General features: G+C 49.1%; 1 protein-coding gene across 12 annotated transcripts in view; it reads right to left on the reverse strand.

Moving 5' to 3' along the window:
- The window catches only part of TRIM9 (tripartite motif containing 9), a 71,288-nt gene extending 45,603 nt beyond the window's left edge, over positions 1-25,685 (reverse strand). For all 12 annotated transcript variants that reach the window (XM_056347261.1, XM_056347254.1, XM_056347260.1 and 9 more), the window contains exon 1: positions 24,791-25,685. In XM_056347261.1, the coding sequence (XP_056203236.1) occupies positions 24,791-25,603 (813 nt within the window). In that variant the 5' untranslated portion in view covers positions 25,604-25,685. The remainder of the gene's footprint in view (positions 1-24,790) is intronic.
- Positions 25,686-25,917: the final 232 nt, after the last annotated feature.

Here is a 25,917-nt window from a genome sequence, read left to right on the forward strand (position 1 = left end):
TGAATTCCCACCAAAGCTTTAGAGACAGAGAAGCAGCCGCTCTGGTCAATGGCAAACTCCAAAGGAGGCCTCCACATGATGCTCAGGGAACATCTCACTATGGTCAAGCTTGTCAGCTCTTTCCAAGGACTCCCATGAGCCTATGACATGAAGAGTCAGAAGTGAAATAGTGATGGTGTTACGGCCAGTGTTAATTACATATATGAAGCAGCAAAACCCTATCCCTGCTTCAGCTCACTGCTGCAAAAGGCTCAAGGCTGTAATATGTTGCGTCACCAGGGCTGCATCCATACTGAGACAAACCTCTCAAGTTTTGGTCTACATTTTTCTTGCAGAATTCCTTAAACCCACCTGTGCATTGTGAAAATGCCCAGTGAACAGCCCATTTCCTAAAGGTCAAACTCAGGTTTGTTGACAGAGTGGTCAGGATAGAGGTTCAGTATCTCTCTAGAGGTTCAGTATCTCTCTCAGTGGAGGAAAAGCAATGCAGCAGCAACCTGCTGGCATCTACCTAGCAAACACCCCTCAGGTGCCAGTGCTCCATTTGACCTTCCTTCTTCTTCAGGCTCAAGTTGTGCCAGAGGACGAGTCCATCCAGAAGAAAAGGAGCTCCCCAGGGATTGCTAAGAAATGGTCATAATTATGCAAAACAAATGAGCACTAGGGGAAGGACTGCCAGAAAAAGTCAAGGAGCTTTAAATCACTTCCAATCAGGTCAGTAATAGGGAAAGGCTGGGGTTTGGCTAGGTTGGAACAGCACAAACTACTGCTGCACCTTTTTATTAAAAAACATCTGGGGGACATTCTTGTAAATTCTTGAAATTCCCACCTGGCAAACCCTGTCTCCTTAGAGCCCACTTTTCTCCATGGTGCATAGAGAAACACGTAAGCAAAGACTCAGCTTACAATCTCACAGACCAAGATCTGTGTTCTGTATAGAACAAAGGTACTGTGGATGCACAAGCGTGGAAACAAACCAAGACCATCAGCCTGAGGGTGAAGCTGCCAGGGGACCAGTACACCAACTTTGTGGGGTACGGTTAGCATAAGAGTACAGAGATGCCAGGCTACTCCTGTGTGCAAGCACCAAGCATCTTCTCCTATGCAGTCATCCAGGCAGTGCATGGGGTCCTGGCACTGCCCAATATCCAGGAAGGTGCACACTGAAGATCCTGTGCTTTCTGCCTTAAAATTTTGCTCCATCTGCCTTCAATCCAATTACTGGACACTATTCCCACTCGGCATGCCTCTGTGGTTACTCACAACTTTAGCTCTTCCATCCCATTATTGCATTAAGCCTCTCAATCTGATTACTTTGTTTGGAGTGAAATTTAAACTTGATTAACTGCATAAACAATGACTTTTACCAGTCCTAGCCCAAACATAGGAGAAAGCAGGCTGAAGGCCCCATGGAGCAATTCCTCTTTCTGCAGTGAGACTATTGACCATCCTTTTGTCTTGTCCTGCAGCCTTTAATAACCATCTGTGTCCTTAATCTGGCACAGTCATCAACAGGCTTAACAGCTAGCCAACACCTTGACTTTGCTTTGACATTTAGTTGCCTAGAAAAGCAAACTGTATTGCCCTCTTCGGCTCGGAGCAGTACTCACTGAGGCACTAATATGGAATACACCCCATCACTGCCATCGGCTGGCATTCAGTGCACTCACTCTGGCTGGCACGAGTGACTGCAACTCTTCAGCACCACCATTGATGACCATGAAGTCCCACCACAAAGGGCAGCTCAATGAAACTGCCTTCCTGCTGAATGTGGTCCTGATTCTGCATCCAGGAGGCCTGGAGTCTAAGCCCTGCTCCACCATAGCTGACCAGTGTGATGCTGGGCAAGTCCACTTCTCCCATCTCCTGTCAGTGCAGACTGGAAAGCTCTGGGGCAGTTGGGTGGGTGGGCACTTGGTCTAAGGAAGCCTCATGTGCTTCCTAAAAAGGTAAAAGCGCAACTTTCAAACAACACCAACATGCAGGCTGACACCAAACAGGTCACACAGCCTTAGCATCCTCCTGACTCTCCGTGTTGTCAGTCCTGTGCAGTAAGTATCTCACCAGCCATCTGAACTAAGCCAGCAATGCACTGCGGCTTCCAGAGATCCCAGCCTGCTGCCTTATCAGCAGCATCTCATTTCACAGTCTTTTGCCTCTTTGGCTGCAGACCAAAACTGGGATTTTGCAGAACATCAGCAAGCACTCGTGGACTTAGCTGAGGGGAGGTTTTCAAAGGCACAGATGCGAGACGGCATCTCACTCCCTTTGGCTACCAACACACAGGCCTTCCCTTCAATGGGAGGAAGCACGTGTATCCCCCCAGCATCTCCACAAAGTGGGGATGCGTCACGGCCTTGCACACAACCCATCTGCTGCATTTCCTAATAAATCCTTGATGCTGCAGCCTCTGAGGATGGGCTGGTTTACCCAAAAGCTTGTCTGCCTTTCCCAAACGAATAAGCTTAACAGAAGTACGTCCTCTCCTGCTCAAATCTTACCTTGGGCACATCCAAAGTCCTGCACAACTACCAGACCGTTGCTTTTCTGTGTATGTTCCTGGTGGCTATTTGCCCTGTGGAAAGCAGTCTGGCATGTGCTGAAGTTAAACAGCGTCAGCACTGAGGGGGCTGGAGTAGATGACCTTTCAAGGTCCCTTCCAACACAAACCATTCTATAATTCTATGACTGCAGCCTACAGTTGGTCTTTTCCATCATTGCCTCAAATCTAAATGCTCTCAGCTTTCAGCCTTCCTTCCTAATCTGATATTCCCTGAAGGGACAGTGGCTAATACCTGTTCAAGGAGATGGTATTTGGGGTCATTAGCACTTATTCTAGCCACTGCCCATATGCCAAAACTCCCAATCACAAAGTCTGGTCTGGGAGAAGGGTAAATTTAACCACATTTCCACTGCTACAAATTAAACACCAAACTTCTCACTCATTCATGGAAACACAAAGCCTGCAACAGTTCACTATAGGCTTGAAGACCATCACAATCCCTCTCTCCAAACCTCCTCTTCTCCTCTCCATGCATGCCCAGCTCATTCATTCCTTCCCCTGTGGTCACTCCAGCTGCTCTCCCTGCATGCTATGACCATGGTTTACAACTGCCTCAATGCCTGGGTGCCCCAAACTGTCACCATCTTCCAGCTGAGGCTGCACCAGCAAGAATTTCCCCAACAGGAATGATAGCTCACAGCACCCTTTTAGAGTGTTTCTTGTGCTCTCCTCCGAGGTCTTCAATCGACTGTGCTGTGTATGGGATGTGACCAAATACATCACTGGGTATTAGTGTCTCTTTGGGCAAATACACCACTACCTACCTAACCCTGGAGTACACAGCAAATCCCTCTCTCTCTGCTTCTCTGACACACTTTTAAGAGAACGTGAGTTCTTTGTTCCCGTTTTTTTCTAAATGTTGCTTTTGGCTAGTGCTTTAAAGCTTGTGTTTAACGGTGAGTGCCTGATGAGCATAAAAGTGAAACATTAAATCTCCTGAGATGTTCTGTGTAACAAGGATGCCCCAGAGCCATCAGTGAAACACACTTCAGGGATCTGAGCACTTCCAGCAGCTGTCCTGAGCTCTCCCTCACATCTCTAGGAAACAGCCGAGCTCCGTCTCTGCCACAAACCCTTGTGTGATGGCTGAACCACAGGCAATATGGCTCGAAACATCCGTGCTCTGTCATTTAAGTGCAGTGGAGTAAGCTCGAGTGGACATCACCATAACACACTTGGCTGCAAGGTGTGACTGCTCAGGAGCTGTTTCGCAGTCACACCTGAGCCCCTGTACAGCAGGGCAGCTCTCCTGGGGACATGCAGAGGGCACAGCTGAACAGCCCATCTGACTTACCCAGCCCATCTGTGCCAGCCAGCTTGCTCAGCAGAGACAGTACCCATGCTGGAAGATCTCTGCTTTGCCAGAAGTCATTGGCAGACAAGATTTTACTAGCAACAGAACATCAGCAAATTATTACTGATTTTATGCTTTCTGCCTTTGATAAGATTGCTGGTATCATACAGCAGCAGCAGGAGGAGGAGAAGGGAAACAAAATCAAGATGCATATGGATCAACTGGCCTTTCTGCTTCATTCCTTCCCTCTCCAACAGGATGGGAAACTACTCTGGAGACCACCACTTCAGATACTTGCTTTCAGCCATGAGCCTCTTGCAGACTCCATCCAGTCGAGGCAAGAGACAAGAAGCTCTCAGCAGTACAGAAGCATTTCTCATGCCTGGGAAGCAGGGATTGTAGGTTTGGCATTGCTTCTTCTTATGCCTCATTAAAGATCCAGAGGCCAGAGGAACCTGCCCCAGGTTGAGCTTACTAGAGCTGCTGCTTCTGATCAGAAGGCTGGACTTGAGCTCTCTGAAGTCTCTTTTGATTTGAAGTTTTCTATGACCAAAGCTGTATTAATAAAGAGCTTTTGCCTGACATGAACATATCTGCCTGAGCAGAGATGCTCCCACCTAGTTGCCTACTGCAGTTTCAGTGTGGGGACAAAGCAGCTCCAGGCTCTTCAGCAGAGCAAGGCCACTGCCAAACCCTTGGACTTCATGTAGTCCTACCTCTACATAAGTGATTTCTCTGAGAGAAGTTCCTCTTTCAGCTCTGGGCAGAGGGAAGGCTCTGCAAGCATGCACTGAACTCCTGCTCATTTAAACCAATGACTGTTGTCAATGCTGTGCATAGGGGAGGGCTCTCCAAGGAGAAAACCAAGGGCAGGTGCAACAGAGATCAAAGGGCAGGTCCAAGGACCAGGATTTCATATTACCTTTGAAGAACGACTTTAGAAATACTTCCCATCACCATGGATACTGGAGCACTGGCAACACAACACTCACCATAGCAGTAGAGATGCTCAGTTGGCTGCTGCTAAGAAAGCACTTAGAGCAGAGTAAGGAAGCTCAAATCTCACTTCAAGTGCAGGAAAAACGCAGTAAATCCAGCATTTCTCCTCTGTTAACTCCTTCCTCCAGACACTGCAGTCTGAGGCCCTACATCTGGATCCAATCATCCCAAGCTGGAAAGGGTTCTCTTTGGGATTACTCCCAAAATGTGATAGCAACCAGACTGCATTTGGTGCTGCAGATTAACCCAAAAAGCTAGTCTGGACCACAGAGACTTCAAAACACAGAGGGACCAGGACTTACAGGGAAGGACAGAGGTTGGCGAGCATCCAATTCTCAGACTAAGAATAGCCAGAAGTCCTGCTTCAAACAGGGAGCAGACTATGTGTGCACTAGATGCTCTGCCCCCATATTGGGTGTGCACAGGGGTTATTTTGCAGGCCCCTTGTCTTCCTCTGCCTGGGTGCTGGAGATGGCCTCAGGCAAACAAGCTCAACACTACTGTAAACCTCAAGCTCCCTAGTAGCCATCTACTCCCAGCAGCAAGACCCGACTGCTCAGCTTTTTTCCAGTAAGCTCAGGACATGCTCCAGTGGCTGCAGCACATTGCTCCAGAGTCCATCAAATCAATCCCTTGGGACATGCCATGGTTTTTTATTTCTGGGGATGCTGAGCAGAAAGCAACCCTGGCACCCAGACACACGCACCACCCCGAGGTCCTCAGGCCTCCCCAGCTGCACAGATGCTGCAGTGAAACCAACAGAGCAACTCTGCAAGCATCCCGTTTGCTAAGGAGCACTGAAAGGGTACCAAGAGGCAGAAGACCCAGACCTCTGGTCTCCTCATTTGCTGGCTTGCAGGCCTATAATCCCTTTTGGAAGCAGGACAGCATGGCACAACACAAGGCAGGAAGAAACAAGCAGCCAGTGGAAGGGGTTTAACACCAGGTCCTGCAGGGACCACCTACCAAAGCCAGCAAGGTGCCCAGAGCAAAGGTGCAGGGCAGTGCAGGAAGATGCGAATTCGGCAAGTGCAAAGATTTAAAACCTCTGAGATTTCAACTTCCAGCTCTCCTAATGCAATCCAGGAATGAGCTCTTTGGAAAGCCCATTCCCTCGAGCTCAGAGGATGTGTCTGAAGTGGTCTCTTGAGAGTCCACACTAAGATTTTTCAAGGAAAATAAACTACACAGAGAGGCACAGAGCAACAAAAGCCCTTGAAAGCAGTATGAGGCTAGGTGTAAGCAGTATGAGAAGGGTGTAAGCAGGGAAGGATGGCAGTCGTTATCAGGAAGGCTAATCAAATGAACTGGATGGATTATGTGAAGATTGTAGACCCATTAATAAAAAAGAAGGAAGAATAAATCAATAATTCTGGAAGAGCTCAGATAATGAATGCCTTTAAAAAAATTATTCTTTAATAAGAAAGGACGTATGGCTAATTATGAAGTAATGAAGGACTTGTCAGTGTATCTACAGAGAGCAAGGAGATGAGGGGGCTCCGTACCCAGAACTGAAGGATATCCGAATCACTGGAGCTGAGCAATACATCTTAGTGTCACAAGGAAAGCAGTTAATGGACTCACTGAATCATTCATGATTATTTATGAAGAAGTGAAGAATCCAGGAAGCACCAAGGAATGGAGGGGGGAGTAATTCACATTTACTTCTGTAATACGGGGTTTTTTTAGAGGAATGAAAGTGCTCCCAAGACCTAAGAAAAAACAATGTAAGGAGAAGAGGAGCCACAAATACAGTAATTGGCTCTAAAATTCTCTAGAAAATACTAACCTGTCTCAGTGTGGGGAGGATATACCTGGATGTTGGACTCTTGCATCCTCTTGCAGCAAAGGCATCACCAGCAAGGCCAGGGCTCATTCTGCAGGCAGCCCAAGCCTCACCAACCTGGGCCCCACCTCTTGGGAGGGTCTCCAGCAACTTGGCTTCTGCAAGGACTTCAGATGTGTGGTTGGGATCTGAGCACAGCCAGGTGGATGGATAGCCAAGCTGGGGGCCCTCCATGGAGCACAGCAGTCAAAAGCAAGAAAACCACATCATGTGGAGGAGGAATATCCCTGGATAGGTAAATGAAGGTTGGCCAACACCACTAAGAGTAGGAGCCAAACAGCTCTAAGAGATCTTCCTGGCCATAAACATGCATGAGAAACAGATGTGAGCTCCAGCCAGGAAGAACATGGGAAGATTCACACAGCAATCACCTCCACCCAGTTTGAAATGAAGAAGTATGCTTGGGAAATAGTAAAATGAGAAAAAAACTGAGGTGTGCAAGAGATGTCTATGCCTTCAGAGCATGAATCCAGCTCCCCTGTGCAAGGACAGGTACCTCTCAGCTGGGCTGAGAAGGGGCGACGACCAACAGAGAAACTGGGAGAGAGGGAGCCTGGCAGAGGCAGAACAGGAGCAGAGGAATCTGGAAAGGGCAGGAGAAACAGGGCGACAGCAGGAGACTGAGTTGAAGTCTTGGGGCTGACTAGCAAAAATATTGCACCTCAGTCTAAAGTCCTGCATGAGACCTTGGTTATGTGCACACCATGCGCAGAGCCTCCTCTAGCTGACGATGACACCTTTAAAAATCCAGACATACCTAGCACTTGCTTCTGTGCTGGCTCTGCCCAATCGGTAGAGGGAACAGAAGTCAGTTCCCTTTATCTCTTAGCAGTGGCTGCAATCACCTAGCAGGAATCACTGTTCCCTTATTCTCCTACTAAAACATGAACATGTCTAATGTGGGATGAGAAATCGTTAAAACCCTTATGAACAAACATGGGAATTTGGTACCAAACACGCTGACTAGCCAAAGACCAGATGCAAAGCAGCAAAGGAGGGAGAAAATAGTGCTGAGGAGTGTGGCCACAGAACAAGAGCTGTCTCTCTCCTCCACCACCCACTTTGTGGGAAAGGAGCTTTCAGGAGGCCAGGGAAGTAATGTGGGAGATGCAGAAGGGCCTGAGAAGATCAAGCAGCTTGTGATATTTGAAAGGACAGTCAGGGGTGACACAGAAGTGATGGTGATGTCTCCTTGGGATGTGACAGCCAGAGGAGGCCATGAGGTCCAAGGGGAAAGGGCCATTCCAAGCTGGCATCCAAGTCAGGGGCATGGCAGGAGGGATGTGGTATGGAGGATGCTGTGACACCTCCAAACTGAGCCTCTCGTGGTCACTGGGCAGCAGGCTACCTTTCCCATCAGAGAGATGACCTGCATCTCTGCATATCCCAAGGTAAATCAGCAGAGAAGACATGCACAGCCATTCCCAGGAAGTAACAACTGTTGTAATAAAAGAAGCCCATCACTTTGGTCTCTGACTTGTGGCCGCTGCTAGCTACATTAATGAGGCAACTCAACGAGAATGTGATTTTTAACTTGGAAGCTATCAAGGTAAGGGAAAAGAACTGGAGAAACTCTCTAATTCAAATAGGTGAGTGGGGAAAGGGAGAAATGAGAGACAGGTTTAGTTCACAGAAGGCACATCAAGTGGTTTTCTTAAGTTGTAAACTGCCTTGTAAAGGGCCACGTACAGGATTAGCAGGTGGTATCTCAAATCTCACACAAGGCTGTGCAGTATTTACCTTTACAAACAAAAACTGTTTTATACCACAAAAGTACAAAGAGAGTTGGAAGTGATAAATTTTATCCCTTTTATATAACACGTCTTTTTCCTTTTTTTAAAACAAGGTGTCTCTGAGTCCTCATGCCATCTATATTCAACAGGCACTTGGGGACCCCTCTCATTTCACAAAGTCAGGAAAAACCCCACTCTTTCCACTGTAGTAAAAGGTTTAAGTCACTGGTTTAACTTAGGGGGAAAAGAAGTCTCTTGCAACAAGCTCGCTGAGGGTTTGAAACTCTTGGGGAGGTAAGTGCTTTGGTAATGTTTATAAGCTCAGCCTCAAACCCAGCACCAAGCTGACAAGCTTGTAGTAGCGGTCCGCAGCATCTTGGGACTCCGTATTCCAGCGTCCAGCTCTGCTGCAACTCCAGCAAATGTTAAAGAGAACAGGAGAGGATCTCCCGGGTGCGGAAAGCAAACACACCGCGATGTGCTGGCAGGGGCTCGAAGCAGCTTGTTAAAACGCTCTTTGTTCTCCCTGCTGCTGGATGAGCAGCAGCAAAAGCAAATCTCAGATGAGCATCCCTCCTCCTGCTACTTAATTCTGGTCCAGTGCAGCAAGGATCTAACCAGTAAGCAGAGTACCTGCTCAGGAGAAGCATTATCTTAGCAGCAGCCCGTACACGCAGCAGAAGGACTGCATGTAGCCCGACAGTGTTCATAGGTGCTCTGGCAAGTATTGGTTTCATTAGGTATACTAGTGTGGTGCAGAAGAAAAGGGTGCGGGGCCTGCCATGGGTGTCTGAGCTAGGATGTCCATGCCACAGAGCTGGAAAAATAACAGATCCACTCTAGCGGGATTAGCACAGTGCTCTGCCTGAGCTTATTAGCCCTGGAAAATTTGATGGCCTTCTACAATGGGGTTACGGTGTTGATTGGATGACGGAAGAGCAAGTGATGTCATCTACTTGGACTTGTGCAACGCATTTGACACTGTCCCATATGACACCCTCATCTCTAAATTGGAGAGAGATGGATTTATATGGTGGACAAGGAATTGGCTGGATGGTTACACTCAAGAGTTGTGGTCAACCGCTCGATGTCCAAGTGGAGACCAGTGACAACTGGCATTCCTCAGGGGTCAGTATTGGGACCGGCACTGTTTAACATCTTTGTCAGTGACATAGACAGTGGGATCAAGTGAACCCTCAGCAAGTTTGCCAACGACACCAAGCTGTGTGGTGTGGTTGACACGCTGGAGGGAAAGGATGCCATCCAGAGGGACCTTGACAGGTCACGAAGTTCAACAACGCCAAATGCAAGATCCTGCACATGGGTCAGGGCAATCCCAAGCACAGATACAGGCTGGGCAGAGAACGGATCGAGAGCAGCCCTGAGGAAGGCTCGGGGGTGTTGGTGGACGAGGAGCTCAGCATGGCCCAGCCCGGAAAGCCAACTGTACCCTGCGCTGCATCACCAGCGGCGTGGCCAGCGGGTCGAGGGAGGGGATTCTGCCCCTCTGCTCCGCTCTGGTGAGACCCCTCCTGCAGTGCTGTGTCCAGTCTGGGGCCCCCAGCATCAGGGGAACACGGACCTGCTGGAGCGAGTCCAGAGGAGGCCATGGAGATGCTCAGAGGGCTGGAGCCCCTCTGCTGTGGAGACAGGCTGAGGGAGTTGGGGCTGTTCAGCCTGGAGAAGAGAAGGCTGCGGGGAGACCTGACAGCACCTGCCAGTGCCCAAAGGGGCCGACAGGGAAGCTGGGGAGGGGCTTTTTACAGGGGCCTGGAGTGCAGGACAAGGGGGAATGGCTTTAAACTGAAAGAGGAGAGATTTAGATGAGATATGAGGAAGAAGTTCTTCACTATGAGGGTGGCGAGGCGCTGGCACAGGCTGCCCAGAGCAGCTGTGGATGCCCCATCCCTGGGAGTGCTCAGGGCCAGGCTGGATGGGGCTGGGAGCAACCTGGGCTGGTGGGAGGTGTCCCTGCCCATGGCAGTTGGGCTGGAACTGGATGGTCTTTAAGGTCCCTCCCAAACCAAACCATTCCATGATTCTATGACTCTTATTTAGTTCCCAGGTGGTCAGCTTGAGCATCCCTGTCATAACCCCTTGGTTTCACAATCCATATGCACAGGACGAGTGTGGATTTTTCCCACAGCTGCTCCAAGCTCTTTGCCCTGTCTGCACCACCCAGCTCCAGGCAGAAAGCTGTACAGTGCAGCTCACCTTCACCTTCACCAGCACCACTGGCTTCAAAGCACTAGTACTGTGAAGTGTCTGTGGTGGCTTCTCACGACAGCTTGGAAGGAATAAAGGACAAGGGCTCTGAATGCAAATGTTGCGGAAAACCAGGGTTTCTAATGTAACTCAAAATGTGAAGTTTGGACTTCTTTCAGCAGCACATTGCAAGGCAAGGGGGTAAATTACAGAAGTGCCAGAGCCTGTTCCTTTGGATTGCAGCTTTGATCCTTCAAGATTTTGACTGACTTAAATATGTTTCTATTTAAACTTACAACCAGTTTTGAATACAGCAGGGAAAACCAGCTCATTAAGCAAAACTTGCCCAGGCCTATCCTTCCTTCTCTCAAGCACAGGGAGGGGGCTCGCAGGGCTCCCAGCAAAGCAGCAACAAAATGCACTCGCAGGAGCAAACAGCACTGTGGGCTGCAAGACATCACAGGCACTTCCACTGTGGAAAGGCCCCGAGGAGACACCTGTGCACCACAGGACAAGTCCTTAAGAGGAGGAATGCGTCTCATGCTGGCAGCTGTAACAGCCCCGAAATAAAATCTGTTTCGCAAGGCAAATAAATCGGTGCAACTTAATGGCTTGCTTAAGCAAGTGTAAAGCCCTGCTCAGAGTAGCACAGAAGCAGGTCCTCCCACCTACCACCCTTTGGGGACACTGCATCAGTATGGCCACGGCACTCCCCACATGGACCCCATCTCTCCCAGGCACAGGGAGGGCCCAGCCAGCTGACCAAGGCCACTGGAAACCAGATATCCCTGGGTGTGCTGGAGGGAGCATGTGGAGGGATGTGCAGGGCTGGGGCCAAAATTCTTCTCAGCAGAACAAGAGACCCTTCTCCCCTGTCCACTCTTCCTCCACCTGCCTCATTCACACCCTATCATCTCCATATCCCTTGTCTAGGGCCACGGATGTTACTGTTTTTTAATTAAAGACTACACTGTCTGCCACTCTAAACACATAATATTAAAAATAATCATTTGTGTATCAACTGTCTTGGAATAAATACTGATGTTTTATTGCAGAGCTGCGCAGCTGCTGAGGCTACCTGCTTGTAAAATAGTCTCAGTAACAAAAAGGTATTTATGCACATACAAAATCGTGAACGCAGCAAGTTGTTACATAAACTGTTATATAAATTACTTACCAATAGCACATAAATTTTCAAATTCCACCAACCTCATGCTGGAGGGGTATATCACTTCAAGTTACCACAGCTATTCCTGATGGTAGGGATCACTCCACACAAATGAAGGAGGCAGAATCTGGCCTTAAATTACACACTCGGCACACATTTATGATATTACTTGTATTCAGAGATCTCATGGCTCCTTCAGACTGTAACTGCAAATCAACTTGGGAGACGCCAAACTAAGTGAACTGTCTGTTTAAACAAAATGACTGCAATATAATATATATTGATTTTGTAAACATTTTTCTGAGGTTAAAAGGTATTCATAGAGATGGTCACTGGGCACATAACTCTGCTCCAGATCCCTGCTAAGCACATTTATTAATAGGTCATATACTATAGCAGAGTCTCAGGCAGTCTAAACCAGCACAGCTCCCCTGAACTTGACACTGCAATACCTGTTCTTGCCAGGTGATGACATTGGTCCTGTAAGCTTCATTATATTTAATTTAAATCAAATGTATTTTGGGGCATGTACAAGTAAAGTGGATGTCTTCTTGGGTTCAGGAACCCTGCTGTGACAGAAACACTTCCGGCATAGTTTAACACCTGGTAGCTGCATAAATACAAACTCTACTTGTATGTTTTTGTTTCAAATCACACTCATTTTACTGTTTGTAACATAAAAGGTGATGAAAACCACATTCTCTAGAAGGGGATTGTTCCATGACCTACCTGAAGACAACTCTGAATAAACCACACTGCCTGGTACCCTTCAGACAGCCTTGGTGATCTGTGCTGGAAACCATCAGTCCACATGCTGGGTGAGGAAAAACTCCGGTATCCCACCCTTCCAATCCCAGCCACCTGATTAAATATGAGCTCAACTCACCTATTTTCTGGCTAGCACCTTTCCTCTCATTTGACAATATGATTGCTCTCTGTAGTAGGGAATCGCTGCCAATTCAATGATAAAACCCCAAGGAGCCCTTGCAGGACTGGGGGATGATGAAGCCCTCAGACACACAGACTTTATCAGGACCTGGGGAGGACCACTGCGTGCGCTTCAGATCACATGCCGACTGCCAGTCAGGTGCCATATCTGGAGCTGGGAAAGCACAAACCCCTCCAGTTTTGCAAGAGTACCTAGGTGGATCATTGGGTTTCTGTCAACTCTCATCACGTGCGCAGAACAGAGATGGGACAATCACTGTGGTCAATGGCATTTGATGGCATGATCTACACAAGGCTTTAGCTGTATCTTGAGACCATCAAGTTCTGCACATTTTGCCATTCCAGACCCACCTGGCATCAAACTGCTCAACTGTCATAGAACCACAGACCGGTTTGGGTTGGAAAGGAGCTTTATAAGTCCAGCCTCCCTGCAATGAGCCAGGACATCTTCAACTCCATCAGGTCGCTCAGAGCCCCGTTCAACCTGACCTTGAATATTTCCAGGGATGGGGCATCTACCACCTCTCAGGGCAACCTATGTTGGTGTCTCACCACCCTCATCGTAAAAAGTGTCTCCCTTATATCTAGTCTGAATCTATTCCCTTTAGTTTAAAACCACTGCCCCTTGTCCTATCACAACAGGCCCTGCTAAAATGTCTGTCCCTCCCTCCCAGATCTCTCTGGGGCCACAGGCTGGTTTGTAAAATGTAGGGCTCTTAGACCTGACATGACTCATGACAACTGTAACAATTCACAGCTTTATTAAAGCCAAATTTGTGGCATATGGCAGGAACGGCTTTTATCCTACCATACACAGCCTGCTGCAGTCATGACATAAATTATTGCCCCAACTTTCCTTTTGATGCATCACAAGATGAACCGAGGTGCCAAATGCTGAGCACATGTAGTCCTGCAGTAAGACAATACGTGCTAATTGCCACAAATGACCTTGCACGGTGTCATCCTCCTGACACTGCCTCTGTCGGGTTGCAAACGATCCCAGGAACTGAAACAGCCCCACAAAAGTGTCCCGGTTTTCCCACTCAGCAGAAGAAACATCACTTAATTGCAGGAGGTATTCCCCCAGGTCACATGCAGCTCACATTTGAAGCAAGCTGTGTATTCCCCTCTTTTCTAGAGAAGTCACAGGAGAAGGATCATGCTCAGGGAGAAGATGCTTAAGTCAACGAATCTATGTCAATTTACTCCAGCTGAGAAATAGGGCAGGAGCCTGGGGTAAAGAGCACCTGCTTATAAATCTGATCTCACTACTTCATTTCCAGTGCTTTCCAAGAACCTGAGCACAGCCAGACTTTGCTTCCCAATGGCACCCACTCTCAGGTGAAGACTGACCATGCAGCTACCAGCATGTAAGACAGCTACAAAACCCTGGAAATCAGACCTGTAAGGCATGAGCTAAAGCCAGCTAAAGCACTAATGAACAGCTCCACAAGCTTTGGTATTTTTCCCCACAATAACCTACTCATGCAAGTCTCAGAATCCCACCAAGAAGACGTGGCTTGCTTGCTCCTCCTCCTGCTGCACTGCACCGCACCGCACCGTGCTCTTGCTCGCTATGCACTACAAACTGCCCTACAACCAAACAAAGTAGCTTTTGCCTGAGCAGAAACAGGGTTGTTCCAAAACAAAATCCACCTGCACTGCTTCTCACAGCATCCTGCAGCCAGCTGACTTGCTTGTATCATGAAATGTCTCTAGTTCAGTCACAAAGAGGGTTCAAATGAGGTTTCAGTCTCATCAGGTAGAGCTCCTTACACTCCCTCCGTCACCAGGGGAATCATAGAGTCATTTAGGTTGGAACAGGCCTTTAAGATCATCCAGTCCACCCAGTGGTCTATTTCTCCTGAGAGCAGTTAGGAAAGGAGTACTAAAGAGCACTCCACTGTCCCTGAGTCCACCCCAGCTGCTGAAGCGCTGCCGCTGCAAGGTGGGCAAGGAGAATGCAGCTGGAAGCACAGGGTGGGATGGATCCTACCTCCTTTTCCCTTTCTTCCTCTCACCCTTCTCTCCTGCAACAGATGCATTCCTCCATGCCTCACACATCGTTATGAGACATCCCAGCACCAAAGCAGTGTGGTGGCCCTCCTCTGGCACCTACCTACTGCTTACAGCTCATCAAGAAATCACACATTAGGCCAATCATCCACATCTGGCACATCTGTCAGAAGCAAATACTGGGGCATGGTAGCACGAGCCAGAATAACAGGCAGCGTCAGCCTGCATCTTGGCAGGGTCTGCCCACCGGAGATGTGGGCAAGTCACCAGCCTGCCAGCAGCGGAGGAAGGATCCTCCTTGGAGCTATTTGCAGAGTGCCCTTCACCATCTGACAACCCAGTGCCACAGTAGGAAATCAATAGAGAGCCTAACCATTGCCCAAGTCACAGATGGATCAACTGATTGGTCATCTGGTTCATAGCTCCAGAAGCACAGCATGATACACACAGTTGATACGATCAAATAACCTTCTTGCCCCTTGATCTGGGCTGTCATCTGCCATTCAGCAGAGCAGAGGGGAAGGTGCAGCGCTTGGCTCCCCTCCATCCTGCCAAGCAGCCAGAGGGCAAAATTTTAAATAGCACAAAACCACAACTCTTTGTGGGTATGGGATATTTTATTTTTTTTTTTTTAGCCAACAACAAATTTTAACTGCTGCACTCTGAGGGAGGTGAGAAATAATCTCATAGGTGACAACTGTCTACACACTTGTTCTGATTCACCAAGCTGTGGGCTGATGGCGGCACAGACCTAAGCAAATGCCCTTTCAGGTCCTCATTTCCAGGGAATTCAGTGTCAAGACAGAAGAAGTGTTACAACAGGATGGATACAGGACAAACTCGGCCATGTCTGAGCTGTGGAGCTGAGTGAGTTCTATGCAACAGTGCGACATGAACCATTGCTACCGCTTCTCCTAGAAAAGACCTTCACAAAGAGCTGGCTGTAGATTAAAAACGGCATAAGAAAGAGGCAGTCAGCTGAACTACAAAGGAGCACTAATAAAATATATATCAGGACAATCAGAGGCATTTTGACTGGTTCCTCAGACAGCCAGACTAAGACTTAACTGGTTTTGCCATGAAAGTCGAAGCTTGTTTTACACTTCTATCTTGTACCTCGCCAAAGAAAGAGCGCTGTGTTCCCAGGAAACAGTGGCATCTGTCATCGAGCCAAGGGACAACGCCAGCTCTCACCCAGCACACAGTTAATCCCATGCTGTTTGCACATCAAGGGCTCTCACCAGTTTACCATTTCAGATGCCCCAGCACAAGAAAGCATTTAAGTCATGCCCTTAAATCTCTGAGACTTCAATTTAAGACTGAACATGTATGGAAGTGCTTTCCCAGGGAGAGAGGTTGATGCTCTCATTATGTCCTTGATGGGATTTCACCCAGCCCTGACAGCTACAATGCCCTCTGCGTTGTCGAAGTTCTCAGTACATCTCCATGTGTAGCAGGCGGTGCCTGATTATGAATTTGCATTACACCATGATCAGGTTGCTGGGCTGGAGGAAGGGAGCTGTGCTAAACATACATTTCTAAGAGGCAACTTTGAACAAGCTAGTGCAGTCTGAGGCAGGGGAAAGGACAGACAGGGAGGCTATGCAATTATTTGCCCAGGAGCATGTAGCAAATCCTCAGCAGGGAGAACTGACCTCCAGTCACAGCAACAAGCCCACCCCTTCTTTTTCCAGCATCCTTAGAGAAATGTTGCCACAGTTCACTTCCTCACTGCAGTATAAATAGCTGGAGCTGCACTTGACAGCATCTTCCCACTCCTCCCCTGCTTCAGGCTGAATCACCAGGTGCTTTGGATAACACAGTCCAGCCCTGCCAGGAAGGGGAGCAAGGGAATGGTGGCTCTGACCCCAAAGCAGTATGTCTGTGTCTTGAAATCAATAAATACGCCTTGTAAGAAACTATCCATTTCAAAGCTTGACACAACCCCTGCCCCTCCTTCTCCCATTCTCCCAGCTTTACATACTCCAGTGAAGAAACCACAGCAAAAAAAAAATCAGATAAAACCGTTTGGAAAGGCATGCTTTCCTAACAACAACCTGGAGTCAAACCCAGACCTCTGAGTCTGCCTCTACAGACATAAAGGTCCTTCCCAAGCAGAAAGCCCACCAGCACAGCAAAGCCCCCAGCTAACAAAGGGACAGAGACCCTGGGCAGTCAGTGCACCGAGTGTGGGGCCAGAAAGGAGCAGTTCTTTCCACTGCCTACAGCTGATGCCTACAAAGGTCAAGAGGTAAAAAGCCGGGAGGAAGAAAGTGGTGAAGTTAAAAGAATTAGTGAATTAATGCCTCTTGAATCAAGGGGCATTGGTTATCTGGGAAGACAGAAGGGTTTTCATCAGAGAAGACCCCAAGAGCTGCAGGTGGATAGCAGCTGCAGTTCCACAGCACAGGCTTAAACGAGTGATGCTACGGATGCATTATGCACCCTTGAGCTGAAAAAGCGCAGCCATAAGCCATCTAATTCACACACACTAAACATGATAAGAAAAGGGAACTGACTGTGCAAATCCAGAAGGGCCAGCCAGGGGAAAGGGAAAAAAAAAAAAAGAAAAAAGAAAAAAAAAAAAAAAAAAAAAGGAACTAAATGCAAGGGTCTGACCCACCAAAACAGAAGAAAAAACTGGATCACTGGTTGAAAGATGTGCCATGGTTCCAGGGTTCACGCAAATAATTCAACTGATCTTTGTCCAGGTGTATAGGCATTACACCTCTACCCCAAGCTGGAAAAAGCAGCAGCCCCAGCGTGGGAACCCGGGCTGGGATCTCCACATCAGGCATTCAAACTTGCAAACATGATCTTCCACTCAAATGGCTCAGTGCTGCGGCATCTGCTTCAGTGGAGCCCTGCTCATTTACACCAGCTGTGGATCTGACCTCCTGCTGTCGGGCAACGGCAACCCTGGCTCCAGGTCACAGCACTTCAGGCAACAAATACGCATGCCTTATTAACATCCCATCCTTTTTTAAAAATCCATCAACTAATATAAGGTTAGTAAAGGGGAAGGGGTAATTAACACTGATGGGAAATCCCTCAACTGTTAGATCCCTTCCAGAGCAATTTCTGCTGACTGTGTTACGGAACTGAGTGTGTGCCTATTAATGTGCCTGTGTTTCTGTAATTCAGGGAATTTAGTTAATCAAATGCAAAACCAGAGCGCAAAACCTAGTCCATGCTGCACCCACCGTGTTTTAGTTTGGTATTGCCTCTCACAGTCAAGGACCTCTCTGTTATCACCTGTTGCTACAGCCACATGCTGGCTTAAAAAAATTTCAAAATAAACTTGGTCTTACCTTTCCTAGCTAGAAACTCTGCTCTTAGCAGAAAAAGTTGAGCCTCCGCTGAGCTTTTCCAGCCAGCTCCATGTCAGGCTCTCCCCCAAAAAGGTGTATTCAATTCTGAAGGCAAAATGCGAGTTAGTTCAGACAGCCACGAAAATTTTCCTCAGTATAGGAAAGCTGAATTCTTTGACATGCTGTTCTCAGCTCTGGTCTCCTTTGCATTATAAATGGTCATTTAACCTTTCTGCATTAATCAGTGAGGTGCCACTGGTATGGATGAGAGCTGGGCCCAGTTTCTATATACATATGTGTCTCCCTGTTACAAAGTTTAATAGTTTTCATTTTTATGACTGCCTGCTAGGACCCTCATCCACTAAGCAACCCCTCAAAAGCAGTCCCAGAGCACCATCTTACTTGCACAGCCTTTTCAGTTACAATGTGGATGGTCCATGAGAATTTGAGAAATTCACCCAGAGTTCTAGTACCACTGCTTTACTCTTCACAGTAATCGAGCTACTGCTGCACCGGCCTCTGCCTCTCCTTCTAGGATGCTACCTGAGCTAGGCTCACCAGAGATTTACATGATGAGATCTCTTTGCCTTATGTGCTTGCTCTAAATAGATATTTATCCAATTCATCCCAGCAGGACTATCTGAATGAACAGGGAATGAGCTGGCTTATTTATAAGCCAATTTAACAGGTAAAATGCATACCACAGCCACACAGAACACCTCACCTCAAGAACAAACAAAGCAAGGAACAAAGCTGACAAAAGAGCAGCTTGGAGAGTTGGGGAGCTGTAATGTTTCAACTGCGATTTTTTAAAAATTATTCTTTCATACAGCTGGGAAGAGCACATGCAATTTAAAAGCACTCTGTTTTAAATGAATATGTATGTGAATCATGCAAGTTAATTAAGAGATGCACAAGACTCCTTCAAACTTTAGGAAAGAGAATGAAAATATCTCCAAATGGTATGTGTTGGGTCTCTAGAAAGAACACTACAAGACTTCTTAACAGGATTTTGTAGTCATATGTGAACAGGTTCTGTTAAGTGACACCAACCCAAGTTTTCCCTCTAAAAACCTGAACTTTTGGGTGCTGGTTTATTTAGAAGAATGTGAATAGGCAATGCAGAGCAGCCCCATAAGCCTCTTGAGAACATATTACCAACAAAGATCCACTCGGCACCACTGTCAGCTCTCTGAACACATCTTGTGAAACCTGGTAAATAAGCACCAATGCCTTTTTCTCACTCTCATGTAATTTATTTAACAAACGGCGAGGTTCAGTGTTTGCTCTGCTTATTCATTCTCCTGTTTTTTCAGGACAAGGATGTGGTGATAGGAGAATCTCTGGTGACGTACTGATACCTGCTGAAAGTTCCACGAAAGAGAGACAAGAATTAGAATCATAGAATAATTTAGGTTGGAAAGGACATTTAAGGTCATTGACTTCAACCACATTAGTCCATTTTTCACCCATTTCAGCTGCAGTGCTCCTGGCTTGCGCCACAGTAAACACAGCAACAAATATCAAGCCAGTGGGATTCCCTTCACTCATAAAGTGGACAAGAGAAGAAAAAACATCAGATATAACTGTGTGGGGGGAATGGAATGGGTTTGGTATTTACAGAGCACAGGAACCTTCTGGATGAAGACAGATCCCACCAGACACCAGTCTGCGCAGAGATGCTTAAAAGCCTTTGGAGAGCCTGAGCACAGATGGTGCAACACAGCATCGCCCTGTCAGGTTGGTGTATTTTTGGACTTCCCACTGGAACTGACGAAGCTGCAGTGATTTACACCCGCTCTGAGACAGCTCTGGGCCCACTTCCATTTGCAAATAACTAAAAGGACATCTCTTGGCATCAAGTGCCACGTGGGCTCCAAGAACACCTCGTAGAACTTGCTGTACCGCATTACCTTTGATTAACATGATATTCATGGTTGCTCCTTACTCCATTAATAGCAGTAAGTGTAGAGGAAAGAGCCACCTGACAGAAAGCTGTTTTCTAAATAAATTAATACAAGAAGGCAGCATCACCTCTGGATCCCAGGCAGACACAAGCTGGTGTAAATCCATGGACCTTAGTGACATTTCTCTGATTTTTTTCAACTTCAAAGCATCTCAGCCTGATTGCCACTCTCAAGGATTTGGCCACAGAAAAATGGAGCACTCAGGAAGTCTGTTTGGCATTGCTAGAGAAGAACAGGAGGGATGCTGCTGCTGCAGATGGCAGGTGATGGAACAAGGGTGGTGGGATTCTGGAAGGCCATCAAACAAAGGCTTGGGAAAAAGCACTGCATCCAACAGGAAAAGATTAAGGATTCTCCCTGCTTCTGTTTTAGCAGTAAATATTTTACTTTTGCAAAAGCAAACAGATCTTCATCATACAGCAACTCCCTGGATACTTCCCCAAGCACTGTGGACCGCAGAAATCACCACAGACCCAACAGCAGTATGTTCTCAAGGCCTCAAGAAAGCAACACCCCATGGAAGATTCTCCAGCAACTAACACAGAGACCCAGCCAAGTACGCTAATGAATAATGCTGTTTGCTTGTCCCTGTCTTGGCTCTGATGCCTGCTGTCCCCTGGGCAGAAACTAAGAGGCACTGGTAGTGTTTTCCACCCCTTATTTCACCCCAGATGTGTGAACCAATTGGAATAAAGTCGTACCTAGTGTACATGGGATTTTTTGTTCTTAAAAGACGTCCCCACACATCCCTCATCCCATCTGTGCTAGTGACAGTCTGGATAAGCTGAGGTCTAGATAATACCTCTGCTAATTAGCCTCTGACTGCTAACAGTCATTACAGCTGATTCAACAGAGTGCATAATGTCCGTTCACAGTGTTGGTCTCTACTGCAATCTGTAGAGATGCTGCAGGGGTTTGCAATCTGAGGATGGTTTGTGTTTTCAGCCTGGGCAATCCCATCCTGGGCAGTTAAATCACACATAAAAGTGAAAGCACTATTTACCTTCCACTGCAGTCAAGACCTGTTTCTGCTCCACTACAAGAGGAACTGAATAGGCTGCCTAACCTGCTCCCCTTTCAGCATCAAGGCAAAGCAGACAGTGGTCCCACCCCAGAGTCTTGGTTTAAGGCAAAAGGAATGTGAAAGAGATGCTAGTGGGGAAAAAGAAGCAAAGCCCCTGAGCCCCTGTAAAGAAAACCCATGATCTCAACCCAGAGCAGAGTGAAGCTTCTTGCTCAACTGCCCAAAAGGAGAGCACAAGCTTGCATCAGCATTCACTGTGGGACCACTGACCTCTTCAGTTTATTTCTGCACCCAGTAAATCCAGGTTCATGCTTGCTGCAGTTGGGATACCGATCTCAAAGACAAAAGCAGGCTCTGGCAGGCATGACCCACTCCAGGGAGGGTATCCAACCACAAGGTGAGACATACCAGGCACTGCGCAGAGGATAGCCACATACACAACAGCACTGGGCCACAACCCAGAAAGCTTTCACACCTGCTTAAAAGCCACTACAAGAAACCATGAACTTCTGGGAAATCTTTCTAATATGCATCGGCAGGGGTAAAATGTTTTTAAGACAGAGCTTGATCAACTGATGGATGGGATTCACGGCTGTCAGAGACACCTAGGGACTGCACAGTGTGACCCCGGAGGTCCATTCCAGTCCATCTGTATATATGTATATATCTATCTCTCCACAAAAAAAAAACATTAGCAAGCTGCTGAGCCTGCACTCACCACATACTTCCCAGCAAAAAGCAAGAGGAAGTTGAATGCACAAAGAATAAATGATTCAGCTCCATCTTGTGTTTCTGCTTTTGACATGCCAAGCAACACTCCAGCTTGTCAGGATAAAATCCAGACAGCTGCAATATATGTACAAAACTGGGACAATTCAGATTAAAAACCCATTTTCCTCTGTTTCTCTGAATATTTACCCCTCTCCCAACAGCTGTCCTGAAAGGTAGATAGGAAGAGAGAGGATTTCCCACAATCTGTGGCCGGCTTAGAAATCCTAGCTCCCTGAATTATGTTTTGATTGTGCCTCAGCACAGATTATTTTGAAACAATCATCTGCGAGAACCACACAATCAGCACTCTGCTAGAGGAAAGCAAAAATTGGGGCAGTTCCCAAAGAGGTTTGTAAAATCCCCTTTGGTCTCCTTTCTAAAGTGAAGCACGCTGCACTTAACAGCAATTGCCTAGGGCCCAGCAATCATGTACTGACGCGTGAACGCTGCTTTCAAGAACAACAGCTCATCAAGGCAGTCTCGGGTCATTGCAGACTGCAGCAGTCTCCTTGGGTCAGAAATTAAGAGCACAGATGTATCCCAAAGAACATTTTGCGCTGAGAGGTGTTGTAATCACAGAGGAGAATTGAAGAGTTGACAATTCTGTCCTTTCCTGCAAGCTGTAGGTACTCATTACAACCACTCATCACAGCAAAAAGATCAGGCAAAAAAGGAACAGTCACCCTCTCAGCAAGTTTGTCTTGCTGTCAAAGGCCTCTCTCCTCAAAAAATGACACACAGATACTTTTGCGAGAAGTTCACCACTCAAATCCACAGGTGGTTTGGTTCCTAATGCCCAGTACAGGATAAAGCCTGAAATATCAACAGCCTCTCCCCTTGATTTTGTTACATGGCATCTCCAGGAGCAATCTGAGCTCTGGCCATGAAATCCCTTCTTCAGTTATACTGTACTGCCACATTTGACTCGGTCTCCTTTCCCTCCCCTAACACAAGCAAACATCAGGAAACAGCAGTAACTCCCTGCAGAAACGCAGGCTCACTCAAAGCAGGTGTGATTTCACTTTCTCATTTCCAAAAATCTGAGAGAAATCACATGAAAATCATTATGTCAAATAATGTCACAGTTCCACGTCTGTTAGCTACATCAATGAAAATCTGCACTGCTAAAGCTCTCCCCCGTGAAAAGGTATTCTGAAAGAAAAGCTAAGCATTCAAGGAAGAGCAAGCCATCCTAATCAAGAAAACAAGGACTGAACCTGAAGTATCCGAGTACTTGCATATGAAGTTGTCCAGATGCTCACGTGTCTAAGCAAGCACCTTGCTGCACCTGAATCAAAGCAGGAAGGTGAAGCTAAAACCTTATGAAAAGGCCTGGCACCCATCAGGTTTCTCTTGTGCTGGAGAGCAACATCGACAGCTGGACCCAGCTCCACTCCTGCTCTGTGTCATCACAGATCGAATGGTTTCATCCTCCACCAGGAGCTGGGCCAGGACCAGACTCTGGAGAACAGACCGCTCTCGTGCAGCAGGCACTTACTGGGTTTTGTAACAGGCAAGAGAAACAAGATACTCACAGCATCCGACAGCTCATGCTATGCTAACATGTCAGTGAAGAGCCCCTGCGCTCCTGTGAGTGGGTGAGCAGTCACCTGTGCATGGTGCCCCCCAGCAGCCCAACACCAGTTGGGTGCTCCCGCTGGTCTTGGGAGTAGTGACAGCACCCGATGCGTAAGGACAAGGGCATGGGGCACCAAAACTGCTCTGGCACACGGGCTTCATCTTTGCAAGAGTGCTGAAAAGCTGGGGAGGAGGTAAAAGGGGGTCAGGACAAGCCCTATCCAGCAGCAACAGGAACTGCTGTACCCTCTCCACCCACGGCAACATAATGCGGTTACACTCTCCCCACAGCCCTCTCAAGGGGCATCATGTCAAGCGACAGCCTGTCCCTGTATGCACCCAATGACCCAACACAGGGTGCAGAGCTGCAGCTCAGCAGTCTGCATCCTCCACAGAGCCACACACCAGCACGCAGCCTGCCAAAACATGACAGGGATGTTCCTGTCAAAGTGATCCAGCCGAGCCCCTTTTGATGGGGGAGGGGGGGGGAATCACACACCTACTCATCTCTCCCCAACTCCTTGTCACAGGTCCCTCCACCTGCTCCTGCCTGCACAGATTTGCTGGAGCAGAGGACAATTATTTCAATGTTCATCTGACGAGTGATGCTCATCCCCTTATGCCCTGTCCGCCTGTGTCCCAGTCACTTCTGCCCCAGTTCCTTCAGCGAGGGGGTCACTGGCACAAAGAGGGAGGGAGGCAGCGGAGTTGAGCTGAAGCTAATACCAGCTGCATCCCTGCCTCAAGCACTGCAAGCCTCTCCTCCAGCGAGGATGCGTGTGGGAGTGAGTACGCTCAAGAGGAGCTGATCAGTATTCAGTGAAAGGCTCCGCTACCGCGCTGCCTGCTCACCCACTGCCGTCCCTCCTCCTCCCCATGATGGTGTGCGGGAGGAGGCAGCAGCCCTTCCTCAGCAGCAGCCCTTCCTCAGCAGCACCCAGCTCCCGCATCCCCGTCCTCCCCCGCCGCAGATTTATTTCATGCCATCCTCCTCATGAAAGCATCACTCCCCATCACTTTTCCAGCTCTGCAGCACAAATGTCCCTGATCCACCCCCACAACATCACCCATGGGTCCTGGCTGGCTCCCTCGGCAGAGCTTCGGCTCGTGGGGGCATGGCACGATTTGGTGACCCATGAGGAGCATTACCTGCCCCGTGCCAGGGGACAACTCTCATCTCAAGCAAGGGTACGAAATGCAGCCCCAGCGCAGGAGGGGGCGAGTGGCGATGCTCCCAGCCTGCCAGCTGAGGCAAGGTGGGCTTCATGGGGCAAGGTGGGCTGGACAGGCGGCCCCGCACGGCCACCTCCAAGCCATCAGGCTCGGCCGGGGCTGCTGGCAGAGGCCAGCCCGGGGCCGGGTCTCACCTTATGGAGCTTCCACATGGCGCCCAGGGCTTTGACTTCGTGGCTGGAGTGCTTGCCCTCCTCGAGGCACTGGTAGCAGACGGGGCTCTTGCACTGCACGCAGTACATGCTGTGGTTCTCCAGCTCGTGGTCGGTGCAGGTGGAGATCTTGCGGGGGCTGAGGCGGCGGCTGACGCGACCCTGGGCCGGTGGGACCAGGCGGTGCTTGGCCAGCGGGCCCCGCGGCGGGTGGCAGCGCAGGCGGCAGGGATCGCAGTAGAAGACGTCGCACTGCTCGCACATGACGGCCGCCTCCTTGGGCGCCTTCTCGCAGAGCTGGCAGCGCAAGGCCGCCGCCCTGCCTTGCTGGTAGCGGTCGATGACGCCCTCCAGCAGGCGGTTGCGGGGGAAGCCACGCAGCCCGCGCTCGTCCAGCACCAGGCTGCGGTGGCACTGCGGGCAGGTGAGGCAGGCGTTCCGCGGCGGCGGCGGCGCCAGGGCGGCGGGGGGCGGCGGGGCGGCCGGCGGAAAGACGCGGACGCCGTTGGGGGATTTCTGGCAGGGGGTGGTGGGAGCGCTGGCGAAGCCGCCGTAGGAGCCGTAGCCGCTGTCCGCCTCGCTGTACAGGCTCATCTTATCCAGGTCCAGGTAGTCGTAGTCGGAGACGGCCGAGCCCGAGGCGCGGCGGCTCTGCGGAGACTCCGACTCCGGCGTCTGCACCAGGATGTTGCGGGCGCACGCCTGGCACAGGTTGTGCGAGCAGGGCAGGATGATGGGCTCCCGGTAAAAGGAGCCGCACACCGGGCATTTCAGCTCCTCTTCCATCTCTTCCATAGGGGAGGGAGGGCAACGGCGCGGCACCGGCAGCGGCCGCGGCAGAGCCAGAGGAGCCACCCGCACCGCCCCACGCCTCAGCGCCGACTGCCTGCCGCCCGCCCGCGCTCCGCTCCGCCCCGCCCCGCGCCTCGCCATTGGGCCACCGCCGACGGGGAGGCGGACTGCGCGTTGCGATTGGCTGCGCCGCCTGTTCGTCACCCGCCCGCCCGCCGGCGGCGCTGCGGGGGTCTCTCCTCAGGGCTGAGGTGCGGAGCTACGAGGTCGGTGCCAGCCCACGGGGCTTGGCCCTGGGGCCACCCCCGCCGCGGCTC

Source organism: Falco biarmicus, chromosome 7 (assembly GCF_023638135.1).
Source record: "Falco biarmicus isolate bFalBia1 chromosome 7, bFalBia1.pri, whole genome shotgun sequence".
NCBI classification, from domain to species: domain Eukaryota; kingdom Metazoa; phylum Chordata; class Aves; order Falconiformes; family Falconidae; genus Falco; species Falco biarmicus.